Source organism: Anopheles cruzii, chromosome 3 (assembly GCF_943734635.1).
Source record: "Anopheles cruzii chromosome 3, idAnoCruzAS_RS32_06, whole genome shotgun sequence".
Classification (NCBI taxonomy): domain Eukaryota; kingdom Metazoa; phylum Arthropoda; class Insecta; order Diptera; family Culicidae; genus Anopheles; species Anopheles cruzii.
In genome coordinates, this window is record NC_069145.1 from 18,933,535 (window position 1) to 18,956,359 (window position 22,825).

General features: G+C 47.0%; 2 protein-coding genes across 3 annotated transcripts; both read left to right on the forward strand.

The window, feature by feature from the left end:
• The first annotated feature begins 763 nt into the window (after positions 1–763).
• LOC128273693 (60S ribosomal protein L17) lies at positions 764–1,501 on the forward strand. Its single transcript, XM_053011717.1, has 2 exons — positions 764–844; positions 907–1,501. The coding sequence occupies exons 1-2, from the start codon at positions 764–766 to the stop codon at positions 1,387–1,389; spliced, it is 564 nt and encodes a 187-aa protein (XP_052867677.1). The 3' UTR covers positions 1,390–1,501.
• Positions 1,502–2,237: 736 nt separating this feature from the next.
• LOC128273694 (dynein light chain 1, cytoplasmic) lies at positions 2,238–22,550 on the forward strand. 2 transcript variants are annotated; one of them, XM_053011719.1, is made up of 4 exons: positions 2,238–2,319; positions 3,188–3,260; positions 6,844–7,009; positions 18,757–22,550. In XM_053011719.1, the coding sequence occupies exons 2-4, from the start codon at positions 3,205–3,207 to the stop codon at positions 18,916–18,918; spliced, it is 384 nt and encodes a 127-aa protein (XP_052867679.1). In that variant the 5' UTR covers positions 2,238–2,319; positions 3,188–3,204; the 3' UTR covers positions 18,919–22,550. The 2 variants fall into 2 exon arrangements, with proteins under 2 accessions (XP_052867679.1, XP_052867680.1); XM_053011720.1 differs by lacking the exons at positions 2,238–2,319; positions 3,188–3,260 and adding an exon at positions 3,659–3,808 and having other exon boundaries at positions 18,757–22,549.
• The last annotated feature ends 275 nt before the right edge of the window (positions 22,551–22,825 follow it).

Genomic DNA, 22,825 nt, shown 5'->3' on the forward strand with positions numbered 1-22,825 from the left:
TATGATAAAATGGTTAAAACGAAAGGAAAGGTAAAGAAACCATCAATTTCAACTAGTTTTGATGGAGAAGACAAGCAAGAGGTGACTACAAATTGTAAAAAACTGAAGAAAGAACACGTTGTCGACGAGCCAAAGCTAGAAAATAAACAATCAGCATGAAACTAGTCATACTTACATTTTAATATTGTTGTGTGGATAACGAAAGTTAATTTCTTATTGTAACGAAAGAAACGTTTTTCTTGAAGTGCTTTATTCGTTCAGACAGCGCCAAATATCGGGCGAATTGTTGCTGTCATTTGCTTGAATTGAAAAGAAACCCAATCGGTTTGCCACCTTTTTTGACATCCGGAAGCTAGCTTCGACAGGCAAGCTGTCAGTCGTGTTGAAGTCGCTCTTTCCGGCATCTTGCAAGGTTAGTGAAGGAGCGCATTGAATTTGTTGTCGGTAAAAATTTCAATATAATTGTGCCAAATCGAATAAAACCCTATGTTATTGGAATGGAATGAATCGGAAAAGTGTCCAAGCACTCGTGGCGTTCGATTTGCACGGGTGAACTACTTGACGCAATTGAATTAAGCGAGTACATTTGGGCGCCCGATCAACATCAACATTGGGTGCATTCGACATTTGCCACATATTGTTCCTACCGAAGTACATTGCGGCAACAATGAGGCTGGACTTTTTCCACGATTCATTGTTGTCGGAATCGAAACCGAATTAATGGAGTTTGTTTTCTGTTTCTTTTCCGGACTGCGAATTCAAGATGGGTCGCTACGCGAAGGAACCTGATAATGCTTCTAAATCTTGTAAATCTCGTGGTTCGAACCTTCGAGTACATTTCAAGGTAAGTTTTTCAACCATAGTGCACAAAGCATTCCTAAACATTCTTTAACGATCCTCTCATAGAACACCCGCGAAACAGCACTAGCGATTAAGCGCATGCCGCTGCGTCGCGCCCAGCGTTTCCTGAAAAACGTTTGCGACAAGAAGGAGTGTGTTCCGTTCCGTCGTTTCAACGGTGGTGTGGGTCGTTGCGCCCAGGCTAAGCACTGGGGTACCTCCGTCGGTCGCTGGCCGAAGAAATCGGCTGAGTTCTTGCTGCAGCTGCTCAAGAATGCCGAGGCTAATGCAGACTACAAGGGTTTGGATGTCGACCGTCTAGTGATCGATCACATTCAGGTTAACCGTGCCCCGTGCCTACGGCGCCGCACGTACCGTGCCCACGGTCGCATTAATCCGTACATGTCGTCACCGTGCCACATTGAGCTGTCGCTTACGGAGAAAGAAGATGTGGTCACCAAGGCCGCCGACAACGGAGAGCCAGCGAAGAAGAAGCTGTCGAAGAAAAAGATGCAGCGGCAAAAGGAGAAAATGATGCGCAACGAGTAATGATAGTGAAGAGTGTTTTACTATTGTATCGTTGTGTAAATTGTTCATTTTAAGGTGGTGAATAAAACCGTCACCCGCGAAGGAAAGTGCAAACAGGCGGAGAAAAATGCAATTGGATTTGTGTATTTTGGTGGTTAAGAATGATTATGGAATCGGAATTGAGAAGTGATTCGTAATTGCAACTATTTAACGTACTATTTATTTAAAATCGCAATGAGAACTTGGCTATGCTCACTTCGTTCATCCTATGTTTGCAATGTTTGTTGGGTATATGTTTTGCGTGCATTAGTAGCGACGGGATCGCAGAGAAAACATGGTAACATCTCTAAATGTTCGCTTTAACATGCTGTGCTGTAGGCCACCACTGGCAAATCAGAATTCATATACTCAACTTTGCTCTTTAACCCATATGCCAGCACGGAATCGCATGGTACTTGTTTGCTCTCTTACTCTCCGTTGTTTGGCACGGAAAACAATACGAGGGACCGTGCAAAAAGTAATGTTTTGCACGAGATGCATGAGACAGACACAACATGCTGGAGAAAGTAGCAGTTATGTTTGAATCGATTCTAGCTCTGAAGAGCCGCAGCAAGTCTCACTAGTAGTCCAGAACTCTTTCTCTCTCTCTCTGGAGCGACTAACCTAAATCTGAGGGCCACACGCTGGGTGCTAGTAAGCGGTGTGAAGTTCAACTCCAAACGTGGTCGCCAGCTGACTTGGAGAATCCTCTCCGAAGTGTCGATGATAAGGTAAACCATAGCGTATATATCGCGGTTGGAGACAAGTGATGCTTCAAAAGGGTCCCGCACGTACACTTTGCCATTTCCGACGCGTCCTGAATGGAGTGTAAGCACTTGGTTTGTGACTATAGCACGGAAAGTTTGTGCGCTGCAGAATCGCATTGAAACACGGCTACATACGGCAACTGCGGTAATATTCTTTGCTGGCTTCATTCATTTGTATACACGTTTTCAAAATGAGAAAATTTTTAACATGTGTGCAAAGTTTATCAGCTCTTAACAACGCGGTGCAAGTTTAGTTTACGGCTATCTTTAGTGTGAATTGCCACGAATACGCGTGTTACTTGGAGATTCTTTTAAGCTCTTTCACTCCGTAGACCCAAGAGAGATTTAGAGATGAGCGAAATACGAGAGGAAGCTATGCGAAACACAGATTTGTGCGTAGCACTGCTGGACAAGGAGAAAGATTAGGTAGAGTCGAGTGTTGTCCTTCGGAGCGGTTTATTGCGGGCCGTGTGCCGTTTATCGATAGTCGATAGCCATTCTAATGCAAGTTGGCCACGCGAAATGGCTCCTTCTTAGATTGCGTGTTCTTCTTTATCGCCTACCCTGTGCCATTCACACGATACAGCATACCTTGCTAAACTCTGTCCCCGGTGGTTTCGGAATTTTTTTTCGGGAAGCATATAATTCTGATTGGTTGTCCTTGTCACAAACAGTTCCTTGTCGCTTCCGGCGGGAGTGCGTGCAGGTGTCAGTTAAATTTTGTTCGTTTGTTTGTTAGCGGAAAATAGAGGCAGCGATTCGTGATTTATACTTTCCATTTTTTCACGCGTTATATTTCGCTAGTGCCGCATTGTCGGGATTTCTCATTTGACACTGTTCCGTCGCTAGAAGGAAGAAAGTGCGGTGGTCAGAAAATTACGGCACATCATGAACGTATTAATCTAGAATTGGGAAAGGTGATTTATGTTTTTGAAGTGAAACAACGCATTTGGACATTTTTCATTTTTGACGCCATCGAGATATGTTCACATGAAATCTTTTTTTTCTTCTAGGTCCCTGGCATGACTTCATGAGCAATACCGTAAAAGCAACCTTTTCGGAGCACATAAAAATCAAGATACGTTGGTAAATGCCATTTCTTTTTGTGTCGCTTTTTTGCAATTTTTTTCCGATAACGGGCGCAAAATTTAAACCCAGTTCACACAGCAAAAGACGCAACTTTCGACCTGTTCGATTTAGACCAGTGCTGTTGGTCTTAGCCCAGTTCGACTGTTCGGGTGCTAGAAACCGCCTGCTAGAAACTGCCTGCAGCGGGCAAAGAGAATTTGTTGCTAAAATCGGCTAACTTCGGGTCGAAACGAGAGAGAATAGAGAAAAATTGAGAGAAAAGAGCGCTGTCCCGTTCGGCACTTGGTCAGTTTCGGTAAAGAAAGTTCAGGTTCGAAAGTCAGGTTTGCGAGAGAGAGAAAAGAGAAAAAAGGCTGAGTCGGATCGAAAAGTTAGTCAGAAGATACAGAGAAGAGATCATTTCAAAAAAATTTTCGCCGGAAGAAGGTTCAAGTTCTTTTGCATCGTATTGAATTATAACTAATCATACATAAGAATACATCTAATCCATCGAAACGATATCACTTACATCGGTGTAGAGTTATCCCGGGTGCTGAAAGCAGGCGGTGAGCAAATTTAATTGTAAAATGCGACTGTGCTTGGTGTGGCGCCCGGCACACAGTGCATTGCGCCGGGAACAGTGGACAAAAGTAACGGAAAGCAATGGACCAATATGATACAGCCAATCGCGTTTGGAAAAACACATTTTGCCGGGAGGAACCCAACCTTAGTGCTGGTGCTACGCGGATCGGATCGGGCTGCGAAAGTAGTGTCGAGGTCGAGAAAAATCGAGAACCCGAAATGAAACAAGGTGGTTTTCGTATGCCGTGCAATGTGTGCGTGTGTGGTGCTTGAAATTTAGTGCCAAACGGTCCAAAGTCGGGCAAAGGATGGCCTGCTCCATTTTACGAACCTACCTCGAATAGCATCTACCACGTTTCGTTATTTCAGTGGGGTTTTCAAACGCGTTCAATTTCTCCGTTAGTTTTTGCTCCAACGGACCACCCAGAGGGTTACTAACTATAAATTTTATTTTATGGAGAACCCGAGGCTTACATGGAAAATCGGCATAACGGGCATTGGCATTGAGACGTGAACGTGGTTCTGTATATGGCGGCAAACTCCACCGTCGACCCACACGCTTCGTAAAGGATGAGTGCAAACGAGGGCGCCGAGGTTGGTTGTGCAAAACGGACGGCCAATGTGTCCATGTGCTAGCAATGATGGAATTTCCTGTGTCGCCACACCGCGATTCGCTGCCATGGCTGCGGCCGGAAGCCCCTGGGAAGGCGAGCGAACGGATATTGCGTTTAACGGAGAAGCCTGTGGACGAGCAGCGAGAGCGAATGTGAAGGAGCGTAGGCAAGAAAGAGAGAGAGAGAGAAAGAGAGAAAATAGGAAGCAAACAAGATTGAGCGAAACAGAGAAGGTCAGTGAGAGTCGCGTGGCTGACGGTTGACAGATTTTTTTCTTTGCAAACTTGCGTCAGGATACTCTTCGGCAGGATCGTTCCGTGTAATTCATCTCCAACATCGGGAGTGAATGATTGCATTATAACCCAACAGAAGAAGTGTATGGTGGAACAATGTGTGGTATCGGCGATTAGCTATGCCTGAACCGTAGAGGAATTTTCTATTGAAGGGGCGCCTTGTGCCCGTCGTCCAAAGGTTCTGCTTCCATGCGACGTGGGAAGTTTATAGAAAGATAAACTTTAACCCCATTTAATAACCGATGCTTCTTCAGGGTTTGACTATGATGTGGAAAAATGTAGAAAAGCATTCCTTTCGTTTTCGGCACTTCACATTTCAGGCTCGTGTCAGGGGGAGTAGCTAAGGCCGTTCAAGGCCTTAGCTTATCAACGCAAGGCGCCTCGTAAGTGCACACCACTTTCTTCGTCGTGTACTGTGTGATCCACGGTTTGTGTCGATGCACGTGCTCCATTATGCTCGATAAGGGCAAGCGTGGGACGAAGAATGGTTCAACTAAAGAGTAATCGAAGCCTGACATAAAAAGGCCCCATACGAGCACTTTCGGGGTGCCCCTGTTCTATTCCTGTTCCTAAGAGCAATCTAAGGTCCCGGCAAAGTGTTTCCTTTTTGTTTAATTTTTCTTTCACACTGGTTTCAAGGTAAAGCGCGCGGACAAAAGAAAGAATTTTCTACGAATCGAAGGAGTCGTTTTTCGATTTTTATTCGTGGTTAGGATCAGGTTCGTGGAAGGTGCCCGATAAAAGATGTATGAAGCTGCATGTTGCTGAAATTGGAAACGCACGGCATTTAGCAAGAGGATAGAAGGTTGGCGTGTACAGTAAGTGAAGTTTAGAGGATGCAACAAACGGCATTAGATTGCAAGATTCACTTAAACGAGAGTCACAGAGAGAAAGAGAGAGACCCAATGCAGGGTAGAGCAGGATGCTTGCGGAGAAAAGAGCAACTCAAAACGTTTATCGAGAGCATACCAAAATTAGGTGGCTTTCAGCAATGTGGAGTTTCGTTAGTCAGCATTCAAGGTCACATACTCCGAAACCTGCAGCGCCTCGTTATAGATGTGGCGTGGGCATAGAGCAGCCCTTGGTTCTAGTGCCGATACCGTCATTAGGTCATGGTGGTTTCGAGCACCTTTTTGGCTGACCCGGCCGAGCTAGGTTGAACTGAGGGAGCACACATTTCACCATGAAATATTGGGTCGAGCTCCGTCGGGGTGCTTTCCGAAGAGGCCGCCACTCTCTTTTCAATCGTTGTGTTGCTCAAACTCAAACAGTGCTGTGGGGATGGTACCAATGAACGATATTTTCACCACCGTTTCACCTCGGGTGTGTCACAGGACATGGCGAATGGGCGGATGACGACTCCTGTCGCGTGCTTTTACCGAAATGAGATACGGTAAACGTCACGCGACATCGTTGGTATATAAATTATTCAATTATAATTTTCACACCGTTTGCGCCAACGGGTTTTTGAAGTCATGAAGATGCAGGGCTGGTGAGAGAGATGTTCTGGAATGTTCGAAAATGGTATTCCGAACGTCATAAAATCACGAAAGCTCTGACACATCGCAGTAATCTTTGCGCGAGTTTCCGCAGATTGTACGAAAGTATTCTAGACAATCCCAGTCAGGTCAGGAGTCGAACGCTGCCGCTCATCACGCGTTCCGAACAACAAAACGTAAGGAAAATCGTGCTGCGTGAGAGAGTGAAAGGTTTTCCACCAATTTCCTGTGTTTCGTTCACAACGCGCAGTGAAAGGAGAACGCCCCGGTTTCTGCTTTGGTAAAATGGCAAATTTTTCTCCCAGCTTGCTGTGAAAGCAATTGCTCCGTTTCAATTATAGAGTGCTGTCTGAATGATAATTATCTCACAAAGCAACCAAAGAAGCAACCTTTTGCATCAATATCTGCCCAAGTCTCCAAGTCTGCAGGTCGTGCAGTAACAAGCGTCGTACTCCCGTCTCCCGGTTTCAAGTGGTAAAAGGGTCGCGAAGTGAATCATTTTAAATCAAATTTAGCTTGTTGTTGTGCAGCGCGGGCGGTGAACTTGAAAAATTGAATCATTTTTATAATCGTCTTCTGATCTTCTCTCCTGTTTTGCTCGCTCCGGACACAGGTCGTCATCATCTCCTTCGTCGCCATCCAGCAACAGAAAATCAAATAGCGCTAGAAAAATGAGTGACCGCAAGGCAGTGATCAAGAATGCCGATATGGGCGAAGAAATGCAGCAGGACGCGGTGGACTGTGCGACGCAGGCACTGGAAAAGTACAATATCGAAAAGGTACGTGCACGTGTGGAGGGTGTGGTGTGGTGGTCGAGAGGTCCCCTTAACGCTACTTTGTCGAAAGCATCGAGCCGAACGGGGCGACAGCCAGGCGACAAAGTATGCCTGCCAAGTAAGCCAAGGACGCACAGGTTTCGTCGTTGGCGGCTACTAAGATGATACCGTTGCAGCTACTGTGCTGGACTAACTAGCCAAGGATAATGTTGTTAGACCTTCGGGTGTCGTCGTCGGTGAACCCCGGCGCGGGATCCCAGTGAGTGGAGGCCTAGAGTGATCCTTTGAACGTGCTTCTTATGCGATGGAGAAGAGCAAAACCTCTGGAGAACGAGTTTCAAACGTGTGTTCAATCGTTTGATGGATGCACTTCAACATCACCATCACCCCTATACCCCCGCCCGCCATGAAGTGGTTCTTCAGATCTCACCGCTCCCAACCAACCGTCCCCCTGAACGGTGCGGAGGGACCCGCGTTTCGTAATTAGATGTGAATCACGTGCAGAAATGCTCATAACTCCATTTTCACCCTTAAGTGGTTGACGCGCGCACCTATGACAGGTGATGATGGGTTGGCAACAGTCCCGTTTGTCCGGCCGAGACTTTCCAAACGTGTTCAAAATTGCAAGATTCTCGGACCGTTCTGTCTTCCGACCAGCAGAGAGAGTGACAAGGGAGCAATCCACAAAGTTTGGTCGCTACGAAAACGTGGCTCGGTTAGGGTCACACCATCATCGGTCCAAAGATCCGCTCCCAGTCGGTTGGATTTGCGACCGCGATTCATGTCCCGCAAACAAACGGCGAGAGGGCAACAAACGTACGCGTGTTGCGGTAAGCCGATGTTGTTATTTCCCCCCCAAAAGATTTTGCTCACAGACCAGCTGTTTTGCTTGACGATCACGTTCAACAAAAGTGTCCTTTGGCTTGGGTCCTGGGTTGTAAAGTTTCGGAACACGTCGTATAGTGAGGTCTCTGCGAAAAGTTGGTTCCTCCTCCGCATCGTGTCGTGTGCAGATGATGACATTATGCGGAGTTTCGCTATTGCATTCATTCACTGCCGCCCATTGGGTTGGGTCTGGTTCGTCGCGAAAAAGCGTGGATGATGCGCTTGCAATAAATTAAACCTATTTTTAGCAAACGCACATACACACACACACACACACACAAACGGCCCACCGGCCAAAATCTTGCTGTTTCACTCTCTTCTATACTCGCGCCGGTCACCTCACGACCGACAGAGGGAAGGGTACTTGAGCTCAAGCCGTTTTATTCATGAAACAAAATGGTTGTCGGTGGTAAGTGCAACGAGAATTTGGCTGCCGTTGGCATAGAGGGCACAAGAAAAAGGTTTACCTGTCAGTGCGCAAGCGGGAGGAAGAGCACAATCTAGCATAATTTATGCGCTCACCTGTGCGTAGCGCGCGTCCTTGGTCAGCTGCTACTGCTGCAACCGAAGCGTGTCACAGCAATCAGGGTTATGAAGGTTAGGGTTACAAACACGGCCAGAAAGTGAATCGTAATTTCTAATATATGCCTGACGCTATTATGTCGAGTAACGTTCATAACTGAGACGATTCGTGAGCTGCGGTCCGACTCGATGAACGTCTGATTTTATGTTTCTCCCATACATTTCAGTGGATTGATATGACGGTGTTGAATTCTTGTCCTCGGATCTAGTTTTGTTCCTAGTTAACAGTTTCCTGGGCGGTGTTAGGGTGGACTCCTCTCTGTGTTTTCGTCATTTCCATCGAAAAATGACGCTGCAAATGGACACGTTGAATGTTAGGCTTTATAAATAAACACAGAAAATCAATATACTGCAGGGTGCTACGCCGTACCACCACGCTATGGTCGAGAACAACATGGGTGTTTTTGGATCCGCCCGTCGAGGCTTCGTTCGTACGTACTCTCTCACTATTGCACTCCCCGTGGGTTGATCTTTTAAACGCACACATTTTGTGCATGTTGGTCGCCATCGGTAACACATTGTTCATAAAACGTGTGTTTCATTCTATTCTTCGGGCTGTGCTATATTTTGCTCATTTATTAGTTGCTCCAAGAATGGTGCATCAAAAAGACATCTTTACCAGGTCCGGATTTTTTTTACATTTATCTTATTAGTTATCATGTTATTAGCCCAGTGAGTGACATTGAAAAAAAAAGGTTGCTTTTTATTGTGTCGTTCCTTTTGTGATACACTATAAAAATCGATCGACACGACACAATTGATCTCGTGCGCACAACCTGCTGCTGATAAGTGGTCCGACCGTGAAACATTTACATGTATGACCGCCATCCTTCTCCAGGCGAAATAAAGTGGTATTCGGGACCTGGAAAAACAAAATGCACATTTTGACGTGGTTTTTAGTATCCACCTGCCCTGGCCTTTGATATACGAGTATGTCAGCTGAACAGTACAATCCCTGATGGTATTCACAGAGTACAATTCTGCTGTTGGGTTCCGTGGGCTTTCCTCCTAGGAAAAAGTATCCAGAACATTGCTTTTACTGGCACCGGCCGGGTCGATTTGTGCCTTAAAGTGGATCAGCGTGAAGGGTAGAGCGGCGGCACGAGAGAGCGCGCATTCGTTATTGCTGGCTGAAGAGGTGGTGGTCGGGTTTAGTAGGTTAGTGTCCTTTTTTTTGTTTCGCTGTAGGGTGTTCCATACCCTATCGGGGAGAGCTAGGCAAATGAGTACGTGTTCGAATGCAAACAGGGAATTTGGAGTGGAAACGGAATACGGTACACGGCCAGCGGATGGCGCACCGAGTTTTTTTTCATAAAAAAGCGGCGGCTATTTGGCTTCTGAAGGAAAGTTGAATCCGCGGGACGCGTTCTTCACGAAAAGGAAAGTGTAAACGACTATAAACAGGGTCAAACAGACAGAGGATCATGAGCAAATCCAGTCGGGTGTATAATTTTATAGCCATACTTTAGATGGGTCCGAAGGTTATGGCGAAAGTACTGCAACTAGATCGTGATGCGTTAACTTAACATACTTTTCAAAAGTTTTTGAACAACTTTAGGACATCCGACTGATAACGGGAATCTTTGAACTTGTAATAGGGCTTGTTTGCTAAAAGTGGCTCAGTCCAGAATGATCTAGCTTTTGTGTTATGGTCACGTACCATATCGCTTTTCGCCTACGACGGATTGAAAATGGACGTGCTTCGTCGTCATCGTCTGCTTAGGATTTTGGGTGAAAGCGTCAATGACAACGCTTCACGATAGCTAATGGAGCTTGAAGTTAACATGTAGTTCACGTGTTCGATTCTCGCACAGGACTTCCTTTCGGATGAATATTCGTTGGCCGTTTCGATTCATGTGAGCTTTCATCTATGGAATTATGGAACCGAGAAAACTCGCCGTTACGCCTTCCACGCAACTTCCGCAGTTGAAAAGTATCACCAGAGTTTTGCAAAACATCGGTTGGTGTACACTTTCAAAGAGGTTGCATAATAACGCCGTAATCGTCTTATCGCCGAGGCAGAAGCACTCTCATGGCGTGTTTTAATGATGTTTTGCTTATCTGGTGTTTCCCTGTAAGATATATTATTTTTAGCCCCCTGAATGGTAACTTGTTTTCGAGTCCTTTTACTTTGCCTCGGCCATTTTAGTTTCGAGTCCTTTTAGTTTCGTTTTCTTTGGTTTCGGGCGAAGGCGTTGAATTGAAATACCGGTGAAGAGGATTTCTGGAATGAACGCGTTTGTTTTGAAATAAATTGGAGCCAAACTGTCGATACAATTCTGCGACACAACTTCTGCGTAGTACCAAAAGAAACGACTTGAATGCACGACCCGTTTGTGTTTAACCTGGCCCAATGACGTGCAACAGGTTGATTAATTCCAAGTTTTTGCAAGTCACTTTCATGCGGTAATATTATTTTCCCATTTTCAAGAGACCGGGTTATCGCACCCGGGCCAAACTTAGGGTCGGATCCGTTTAGTTGCTTCTGATCCTCAATCCATCAACCTCGCCGCTTTATGAATCGAAACGCATCTACTTTTGTGCGGTACAAATTGGCGTCGAGTGATCTAGAAACCGATGATCTAACCCGATGTGTAGCTTTTTGAATCAGAGGAACACTGTAACACTGTAGCATCTGCATCATTCAACCATCACCACCCAACCTTTTACTGATAACTTGCCCAGGGTGTCCTTCTCCGGCAAGAAAAGGGTGTAGCATCACCGATAAAACCCTTGCCACCCATTCACCCACACACACACATACACACACCGTTTTGTCTGCTGTCGACTGCTGCGGGCCAGTGCTTCGTTTGGGTGCGTTCACATTTTCCGTTCCATTTTCGAACACCCGCTCCCGATTAGCCGCCGCTACTAGTGGTGCTGCGGCCGCGTCGAGTTTTATTGGGGAAATTAAATTTGCCCCAGTTAAACCTGCGCCAGGTGGGTCGGTGGTGCTACAGGAGCTCGACCACGACTTGTGTTAGGTCAGAACACGCGGCACCGCGGTGGTGGTGTATGGTGTGATTGCTTTTGGTCGTGTTTGAAGTCGCGGTTCCGATTTCCAGCAATTACCACCTGTGCAAAGCTCTACGACAAACGGCAGGCGGCGGACCGACTGAAGAGCATGGACACGTGAAATGATCGTGCGCATTTTTCGTCATGTTGTGCGCGTCCTAGATATAGGCATCCTGAACATGACGTCATGCCTTCCGGTACGGTGGCTAGGAAAAAATCTAAAACTCTCTTATCTCTGACTCCTTTTTCCCGTTTTTGTTGCAATGTTGACCAGGTCCTGCAATAGTTAGATATTTTAAAATAGCACCACATATAGTACTATTGTTTGACTCTGTAACAAGAGAGGCGGCAGCCCACGGTATGGTTCTTCCAAGAGTGATGGGTAGAAGATTTACCTGTCATTACATAGTAGAACCACATAACCGGTACAGATGTTTACAAATTATGCAAAGAAACGGCAAACCACCATGGGATTAACATTATATTTGCATTTGAAGAAGCATAGGATGAATCCTTCAATGGCCGATGCTTCTAAGCACTGGCATTGAAGTGACAGTGCGGCGAGAATGGTGAAACGGTGGAATATCATTAAGAGTGCGTTTGTTCCATTTCTACTCCCTTTGGTTCGGTGCTTCAAAACCCTTTGATGTGTGAGCGAATTTCCCAAGAGTAACGACGAACGAAGTTCTGAAACACATTTGCCTGTGTGGCGGGCAGTGTGACCTACAAAGGGACACGAGTTTCGTTCGTTGTTGCTTTTTACAGGTGGGCACGGGTGATACGAGCATCATGATCCTGTGCCACGCACGGGTGTAGCCTGAATTGCCCTTGTACGTTCTTTAGTCTATATTTTGCGAGAAAAATCCGAGATAACCGCAAGTGTTTTTTTAACAACCTGCTGTGGAAATCAGTTCTAAAGACAAACTTAATGGCGTCGCAGGGAAGGGGACATTATTGTGCGTCCATTTGTAGAATCAAAACATATGCACCACCCTTTATACGGAACGCGGCTTATGCTGTGAGACGCGACCACAAGGCACCCGCTTGGCATTTGAGCCTCTCGCTATAAATTGTGATAAAAAGGGTTGATTTATGGCTTGCTTAACTTTTCACAACTTTGCTCGGGATTGCGCGAAGGCAGACGATCGTACAAAGAAAACATTTCCTACTGATCTCCGGGCTTGTTGAACCCAGCACGGTTTGGGCGGTTGTTTTTCTCATAGAATTTTTTTTCCTAAGAAGCACGATTATCATTCCCCGTTGCTTTCAGTTGCTAGATAACAGGTTGATAGTGGGTGATGTCAGGAACCACTTCTTGTGTTTTCGATGGGCGCGCGCGCACCGTTGGGAACCGAAAGTCAAAATTTTGCAAAGGACCCACGACGAAACCTATTGGTTCACCACACTTTTACTCGAATGGAACCTTGACCATCTCACTGTCGAACGGCGGGGAGAACAACGGTACGCTTTGTTCCAAAAACCCGGCTAATCTGTCCTTGGTAAGAGGCGAACGCCACGGGCGATGTTCTCTTGTTCGATATTGATTGATTTATATATCCCTCCTAATGGAGTTACTTCTTCCGCAAAACGTTCGGCGGGGACCGATGAACGGATCCTTCGATCAACAAGCAGAGCGCGAGAGAGAGACCGCGCTCGAGACGCGCTAGATGACGTGAAAATCCCCAAGTTGACGTAATAGAAGTTTTTCACGCACACTCAGCGTCACTGGTGGTTGTACCGGAATCGGGGGCAAACGATATCTGGTAGAGATAATTTTTAAAACACGTATGCTGTGCATTGGAAAATTTATTTTCGTTCACCAGCCGTCAAAGAGAATGTTGCCAGCCCGCCCATCTGCGGTGGGTGGTCAGTGCGGCTCGACTCTATGGCCGACCGACCACCACCGAAGTCGTAGCGCGCTGCGTCCAAAGCAATTTGCTGGAATTTTCCCTTTTATCGTGTCGTTGCTAAAATTAGTCTCAAGAACACCAGTCAGCCATCATTAGGCCTAGAGGCCGACGAGCAAAAGATGAGCTCCCGCAACCGGATGATGGAAACGGAAGAGTCAGTCGTTTCAGTGGCCACCATCAGACCCCGTTTGTGGTCGTGTTTTTCCATCCCGTTGCTCGTTTGGTTGGCCGTGCTTCCCTCACCGGAACATACATTGCCATAGGTTTTCGGGCCGACGGGCGGTTCGGTTCGGTTTGGGCTGCCAGCCCCACCGCCGGTAATGATGGTGGGTGGTGGATGTGCGTGGATCATGAGTGAGCATTGTGCGAATTCTCTCTAGAGAAAAGTGCAAGAAAGAGGGAGACAGTTATAGAGCGATTGAGAGTGAGAGAAGGTAGAATTCAACTCTCGGTACATGGCCTCATTTTTGGGACGTGCGACAACTTGATGCTTCTGCTGTGAGAGCCTTTCTTGCGTCCGAGCTTATTTCAGCAGCGTCTTTGTAGCTCTTCCCTTTAATGTCTAACATTGAATTAGGTAGGTGTGGTGGGCATCATTTTTCTATGCCAACCGATCCCGGACCGTTTTGTGCCTTTTACACGTCCCAATAACATCCAGGGTCTCCAGGGCGCGCCAGTATTTTCCGTCAAAGTTCGAGGGTGCATTATCCTTTTTCATTCACCGCTCCAGGTGAAAACTAATGCCCATTTGACGTTAAATATTGTTCACTTTAAAATTTGCGTTCGGCGCAGTCTATTCCGGATTTTGGAGGCTCGTGCCGACGAGCCTGGCCAAAGTTACCGTCAAGTGGGTTCAGATGGAAAGTGGAATAATAAATCCCCTTAATATTAGCAGCTTTAGCAAAGACTGCACAGAGCATCTCCGTCGTATCCGTCGGTGCACCACGTCGTCCTTTCCAAGGATGAACCGCTTTCGTGTAGTTTTTGGTGGGTTCGCTGCGTTCGCGGGTGTCTATAAAAGTGAAGAAGCGCCCCTGGGTTTCCCACAATCCGTGCCGAAGCATGCAGGTCCTCGGCAAAATCCAAGGCGGAAGAACAAGGAGAGTGACAAAGAGGGAGCAAACGGGTGCGCCATCAATTCCCGTACCGCGGAGGGCAATCGGCCCCATCGTTCGGCGATTTATGAAGTTCAGCAGTTGGTAACAGAGTTTTTGATGACTATTTTATGCCGCCAACCGTTTCGGGGGTTAGTTGGCGCAAGCAAAAGAGCATTACTATGGCCCAAAAGTAAGGTTTGGATCACGCGAGCAAACTGGCGACCGCATTGTTGTTTGCTGCTACAGCCGTGTTGTGGTTTAAATCTATCGATTTTTCAAAGCAATAAAATTGTGGGTCCCCTCTGGTTGTGTACTACAATCTTAGTCTGAAGGGCCAAGGACACTTTCCACAAGCATATTCTATGAATCTGTTATGATCGAACGGCGCGATATTGCGGTAATAATGTTTGGCTGGCTGACGCTTCGTCACCCGCTCCATCTTGCGGCTCGCGGCGGATAGTCTGGCCAGGATCACCAGGGGCGCACCAGCTGGCGGCGCTTTTCTCGGTTGGCGCTAATGTGCTGGTAAATTATCTTCACCTGGGACCTCATTTTCACTTCATGAACGCCGTCGCCTTCGAATCCCACCACAAGACCGCATCCATGAATACTGATGCAGCAAACAGGAAGGTCTGGCGCGGTGCAATAGTCGTCCTTGCCTTTGGTCGTCTTTCCGCAACAGTGAGACATGGCCGGCGCACTAACGAAGGCTGAACTGTGGACGGCGTTGCTTCCATATCGGGGTCTTCCAAATAAAACTCGTAATCGATCGATAAAGTTTTAACTACGTTTTGGCGATTCCCCGCTTCCCCAGGGGGAGTTCCTGCACCCGCATCGCAGGCACTATGCTTGCACACCAAGGAATGAGTTTTACTTGTGTTTGTTGCTGTTTGTATGAAGTAAACAAATAAATTTCCTGTTCTGCGCGAACCTATCACCAACGGCAGCGGATGGATGGACTACAGAAACAAAAATCCAAGCAACGAGCAAGGCGTACAGGTCCACAACTATATGTCCTTTTTGATGAGCAATGGAATCCTTTCCAATCGGTTTCCAGAACGTGCAGGTATTCTATAAAATACGGTTCTGCGCGGTGGATGGGCGTACGGCGCTTGTAGTAGGAATTCCGTTGGTAGATGCGCGGCCAACAAAATTTTCCAAAACAGTCTGATTGTCTGTAAGCCGCGGGGGGACAGTATTGGGTTGGGTCTCCCCAAACTTTTGGCAGAGTGTGGCCTGTGGGTTGCCAAATGACTGACTCTCCCCAGCGCCATCGTCAAAAAGTCTTTGCTTTTACACACACGTCGCGGAACATTAAAGGTGTCTGGGATTTGGGGTCTGTGGGGGCTGTGTGACCCCGTTCCCTGTTAGAGGCCACCCAAATGAAGCCCCCCCTCCCATCCGTTTGGTGGTTGTGAGAACCATCAATTTTCTTTCTGACCGAGAACGCTGCCCTCGCGCGCGATTCCGTTGGTGGCATTCGTTGTTGACCCCTTTTCGGCTACTCGCGGTAGTGGTGCCTCATTTTGGAGGGTTCCCCGCGCTACCAGCACTCCCCTTGATTACGGTGTCGGTACGGGGCGACAATCGATCCACTTTTTCCATCGCGTCGATGTTCCAGTTCCCGGTTTTGCCCGCAAGGGAAGCCGCCACCACCGGTCGGTAAGGCAGGGCCGACGTTCCTAGAATCTGCCGGATGGCTGGGTAAGTTCCACTGCGCTGCTCTAATGGCAGTTTGGCATGGCAGCAGCATGCTGATGAGCGCGCCGAAGGGGGGCTTGCCTGGCATGTGCCACTTGTGTGGGCGCGTACTATTCCGGCCACCGGACCAGACGAAGCCTATCCTAGATATCCGCGCTTCCGTTGCCAGGAACTCCACCCCAACAGCCCAGAATGTTGCGGCGAAGAGCAATCTGTCAAGGCCATCGCTGGCACACCGATGCAACGTGGCGCTCCAATTATCTGGCATCCAATCGAAGTAAGTTACGGCCGCCGGCCCGGAACCGAAAGATTGCAGTAAACCGATACTGGATGGTGGTTGGGTTTGATTTTTGGTTTCGGGTAAAACTCTCGCTATTTAAAGTTTGGAAAGCTACCCCACACGGAACACACGGAAGAGTTATCCTTGGTGGCACGCTTGAATTACGCTGTTCGTTTGTTGTTGTGGGCTTATAGCAGGGCTCAGCTCCCCGTTCGTCATCCATCGTCGTCATGATTGAGCTAATTTTCGTTGCATGTTTCGTCGCTGACCTTTGTGCCGGGCCGGTTCTTTTGATTGCTGTTCTTGCTTTTGCATAGTTGAAGAGACGAGCCACTACTGGTTGTGAACAGCGGAGCGCATCGCGCCGTCGGAGATGCAGCATCATCTGGTGTATCTCTGGTGGACGGCTTAAGTTGACGTGCAGACACAGGCGGGGCCACTCTTCAGCGGGCGCTCGCTGATTGTGTCGTTCTCCGGTTATTTGCTTCACAAACAGAGGACAAACCCGTGCTCCACGAAGTGACGGGGCGGTGGTGCGGGTCATGCGATGGCACACTCTTTGTGCGACATGCTTTTTAACTCTTTCTCTCTCTGTCTCTTTTCATGGCGCGGACTGTGGCCGAGTCCGGGTCATGTGTTGATCCTTGAGCAGACAGACAAACAAGACCCACACTGTGCCCGGCTGCTGGATGCATCCGGTGCTTTTGTCGCGCCGAGATTGTTCAAGTTCCACCGGGAAGCGGGAGAAGTGTGATGGGCTGGCTGCTGTGTGTGGTGATTATGTTTGCTTTTCATGAACAACCGAGCCCTTCCGTCAATAGTTCACTGTTCCACTCGTTTTTTTTCCGCTGCTATCCTGCTGTTGCAATGCTCTAGTTTTGCTCTCCCCGTTTGCCACCGGTACGACGGTGATAAGGGAGATCGTGGGAGATCGTGCATCCTTTCTGTGGAAGCCATGATGAGGATGCGACATCCCAGACGGTGATCTTCCGTTCATACGCGATACACCTTTCGTTCAATCACTAGGTGGCGATGGTGCCGCATCCACCGGTGCTGGTGGGATATTCTTTTCAGCTGAGGAAAAACGATTACCATCGACAGCAGTTGCAAAATATGCGCACACACACACACACGGTCAGGGTGGTTCAGTCTGTCCATCTCGCATGCACCCGTACGGTGCGGCAGACGTAGAACTAGAGACGTGTCCACGGTCCATTTTAACCCAGTCACCAATCATCAGCTCTTTTGCAGCAAGTCCGTTCCCTGTCGCGGTCCGATGGCAAAGTTGAGTTTTGGGGCACTACTGGGGACAACGCTACAGATCGTCAGAAATATCATCAGAAACTTTTGTATGACCAAATGGTGGAGTTGAGGAAAGGTTTCCGTTCTTTTTAAACATTTCATTTTGTTTGTGTTAGCCTTGTAACCGTTTTTCTTTTCCGTTTAGTGTAGAATATTGTAAGTGATTACATGATTTTTGAGTCTTACTTTTGGTTTAAACTGAACAATCTTACGATCTTACTGATGTACTGGGAATTTAATTAAAAAATGTTATCGCCGATAGTCAGTCGCGCTCTGTAAATTGAGTGAGCATCTACCTTAGGCCGACTTTTTTTTTTTATTAACGCGATAAGAATGGCAATGGAACAGCAACTTTCATCGCGATTGCGTCTCGCCATTTGACTATGACTGCGTGGCAGGCACTTACCTCGATGGACAAAGTTTTCTCGCCAAGGGTAAAGAGTGAGAACTTTCCCAGTCCCTTGGTCCCTTGGCTCGCCGTCGCCAAGTGGTGCATTTTAACGGAAGGAAAATAGTTCGAAAGATTGCTCCAGTCCTCTCGCTTGTTTCGAAGTGTTTTGTTTAGGATCAAATTATGCGCATTTGCATATTTTGTTTTCTGGAGGTCCGAGGAATTGAGTTTCTAAAGTGTGTAAGAGAGACAGAGAACGCGGCAGGTACGCCGGTATAATCACGCGTATATTCATTGCGAGCGTCACGACGAGCCTCGCGGTGTGGCAAAGTGCTTCTTCGGAGCTGTTACAAGATAAGGAAGAAAGCTGAAAATGGAAACCAGCAACCACCAATTCACCTACAGCCAATTGTGAATGGATACCTCGCCTTTGCCCCGGGGTATTTGTGTCTGGTACCACACACACCGTTTTGACATTGTGGTCCTAGTGGCGTGGCGCTTTCTTTTCTCTTCCTCATATGTTGCTCTCCAAAGGTTGCGGATTCGCGGTTATTTAATATGCTTTGGTTTGCTTGTTCTCGTTTTAGGACATTGCCGCCTACATAAAGAAAGAGTTCGACAAGAAGTACAACCCCACCTGGCACTGTATCGTCGGTCGAAACTTTGGGTCGTATGTGACGCACGAAACGCGCCACTTCATCTATTTCTATCTCGGTCAGGTTGCCATCCTATTATTTAAGAGCGGTTAAATCGACCATTAGCCTAGTACTCGATATGCGTTAAGAAGAGGTGCCGCGGCCGGAACAGGAAAAGGGGTCTTATGGAGGAGGAACGTGGAAAGCTTGCTGTGTCGTGTAAAGCGCGAACGAAATTGTAGCTCTATCGATGCTTACGTGAGGAGAGAGATAGGGGGAGAGAGAGAGAAAGATGAGATAGAAACGTAAGACGAGCGAAACGAACGAGAAGGAAGGATGTTGTGAAGAGATTTTACAGCGCTTGAGTTGACTCCGACACTGGCAGAGGAAGACGTAGACGACGAAAGGCCGTCTCGGGCGCGGACTACACGTCCGGTTCGCAGCGGAAAATGGAAAAGGACGAGCAACAACAAACATAGACCCGAAACTGGAGAGAAAAATTAACATTCTATATATTTACTATGAATTATATGATGATGATGATACACTGGAAGAAGACAATTGTACTAGTCGCATGCAAAACATCATCTCTGACTCGAGCGAGCTGAATTCGAGAGATGCTGAGTTGTAAGCCCGCGCGGGAAGAGCTACGCTAGCAACACATAAGAAGCGAGCGCGCAAATGTACAAGAAGAGACAATGTCGAGGGGGAAGAGACCTGGTGCTGGCCGCTAAATAAGCGCAAACGGCCCTTATCATCTGCAGCCAAAGTCACCCAGCAGCAGCAGCAGCAGCAGCAAAGCTACGTTTATGAACCCGTTTGAAAACACACAAAAAAGAAACCATTTGCATTACTAAATCGTACTACGCCGTGATACAAGGAAAACAGGAATGTAGGGAGATGTTGTGGTCCTGAAAAACGCAGAAAAAACAAACAAAAAAAAAAACACGAAATCCAAAACAAACGAATAAACATTAAAAAATACAATCATTCGGTGGAGTGTGCAGCGTACGGTATAGGCGAGAGCGTGTTTTAGGTGACTACACTCTACTATTTTAAGCAAACCGGAGAACCCCGGTGCTGCGCCTGCTGGACCAACCGCGCGCGCAGTGAGTTAGCAGCAGCAGCAGCAGCAGCAGCAGTAGAAGACAGCCCAAAACGCAAAGCATACAGAGCACAGGAGATCGGGAAAGATTATGTGTCTGCGCGATGTCATCCGTAACATGCGCCACTCGCTCTCTCATCGCCAGAGGCATACACGAGGAATGTTTGAGCGAGCGCCTCGAGAGTAGAAACGGGGATTGATCGGTAAACGCAGGACGAGGAGGAACACAACGCAAACGCCTTCATAGCCAGAGACCATGATGTGGGCGATTGATTTTTGTAGAAATCACTGCGCGCACCCACGTGAAATATCAAAACGCGCACACGCAACGGGTGTGTGTGTGTGGGTATGTTTATGTGTGCGACTTTGAGTGTGACATATACAAAAAAACACAATACCGAGACACTTTTAGTGAGAGAGAGACTAGAATGCACAATTTCAACAAGACCACGGCCATGCAATGACATATGGTGCTGCTGCGTCCCAGTATCAAACAACACACACAACAACTCTTCAGCCCGTTACACAACACGCACCGATCGCGCATACCAGAGAAAGATGATCGTGATGGACACAGGACATTCGCACATAGACACACGTACACAGAAAGCTTTCAGTTTTCGTTCACAAATAATTTAAAGCTTGCCACCTCTTGATCGATACCAGTAGTGCTGTGTTGTGGCGGATGGTTCTTACGAAGCGTAACTGCCGGTGGCGGCACATGTTTCCTCCCACGCGTGTTCTTTTTTCCTTTCTCTCTCTCTCTCTCTCCTAATACGCGCGCTCTAGAAGATATCTGCGTATCGCAGAAGAGACGTTTTGTTTCGGGAAGACGCGAGGGGGCTATTCCGGCGTTCGGGTGGAGCCTTCGAACGTCGTGTACGGAGAACGGTTACATTTGTTTATAACACCGCCGAATTTATTCTCAATGCGAATCATACTACTGAAGAATTAATCATACGTTTAGCGATTATTAGCATTTTTGTTTGTTTGTTTTCACACAGTACCGTCGTCAGCGCGAACTCTGACGGAAGAAGACGAGAGGAGTATAAATAAAGAATTTCACTCGAACCATAAAAGAAAGTACACAACAGAGCTCTGAAGCATGATGCATTACTGGGTAGTATAGTGGGGCGAAAGGCGAACAGCAGAATCCAACACAGAGGAGCACTGGAAGCTGTGGACGGACGGAAAAAGCATGACAAGAATGTGGAAGAAGGAATGAGGACGACACGCGGTATATAGGGTTATTAGATTCACATTATATTGAGAGCAAAACAAAAAGGAACACAAAAAGAAGGCTCACGTCTGGTAAATCGTGCAGTTCGTGCGTGGCGTTAAAAATTCACGGTCCCGTGGTGGAGTCCGATCATCATCATCCTTCTCGCCGTTAACCAAAATCGTCGTCATCATTCTTGTATCGGTGTTCATCTCTTTTACCTCAGCAGAAATATGTTAAATGTGTGTTTGTATGTATGCGTGTGTTTGTGTGCACAATGATCCTTGAAATACTGAAAAACGACCATCCACCACATGACGATTTCGAATTGTGTGTGTGTGCGGCATCCATCTATATCTATTAGTGTTTGTATGTTGAATGGTGGCCGATCGTACGATAGTTTGGCAACCCCATGTTTCGAACCGTCCGTCCTTTCCAGCGCATACCAGGGGTACTATGTGTAATGCATGATGATGTGTAACTATCGCTCTTCGACCTGTAACTCCGGACATTCTAGCAATCGACGATCAAGATCCGTCTCGTGCTTGATGTGCATTTTCTTTTCTATTTTCGAAGGGATATTTAGCGGTCAGATTCTTCTCTGAGAGATTCATCGTTTCCTATTCCGTTGGGCTCTCGTCAACCAATGTGCCCATTTCACTACTAGAGACAGTTCAAAGTTTCCCAAATGATCAACAACTACTACTACTTTTTGTGCATGAATTTAACTTTAAAAGTGTCTACGGCATTATTGTTGTTTGCAAATGGATCCTCGCGCTACTCGTGAACCGAAGGAAAATCAACGATTCCGCAACGCAATTCTTTTAATTCTGTGTTAAACCTTTCCGATCCTACTATTCAGCCAATATGTTCGTGTACACCCGATCCGTTCTCGATGTATTACCGTCACACTAGTGGCACAAGGGAAAATGAAAACTTTTTTAAATTACCTAGCAAAATTCGTGACGTTGTGAATGGATGGATATGTACATGTGTATGTGTACGTGTAGCTGTGCATGGTATTGTGCTGTGCCCTCTCCAACATAAAATACCCCAAATGGTGCCCCATGGGGCTTAGAAGACCGTGTCTTTGGCCACAGGTTCTTTTCTACGCCGTCAGCTAAAGCAACTCGATTGCTACGATCGACCCAATAGTGGAAATGAATTGTCTCAGCCATCGCGAACATTGACTTAACTCGTTCCACACGTTCACATGGATGTTTAATTTCGCCTGTTACGTTCGATCGGCGACGAGGAACACGAGCAAAAAAGGGCCACTTTAAGGCGGCCGCTAGACTAAACAACACAGAGCATTGAATGTTGGAGCAGGTGGAAGTAGTTGAATGAGTGAACTCTCAGAGTGAACAAAAGAAAACAAAAACTTATGCAAAAAATAACATAAATGAATAAAAAACGCAAAAAAGTTAAGGATCTCAGCCAGAGCATAGCTGTGCGTAGCGTGTGTGTGTGTGTGTGTGTGTTCATCTTCGATCAGTGCCGATTTTTAACATCCGAATCAATGAACCGAAGCGGAAACACCTATGTTTTTCGTCCATCACCACAGGGAAGTGCATTGGAAAAGTTGATCGATTAAAAGCGATCATTTCATGTTGGGAACTTTTGCCGTTTTCTTTCGCCCGGTTTCAGCCGCAAATGAAAGAAAAGTGATGAAAAATGGCTCCGAAATGCTAGTCATC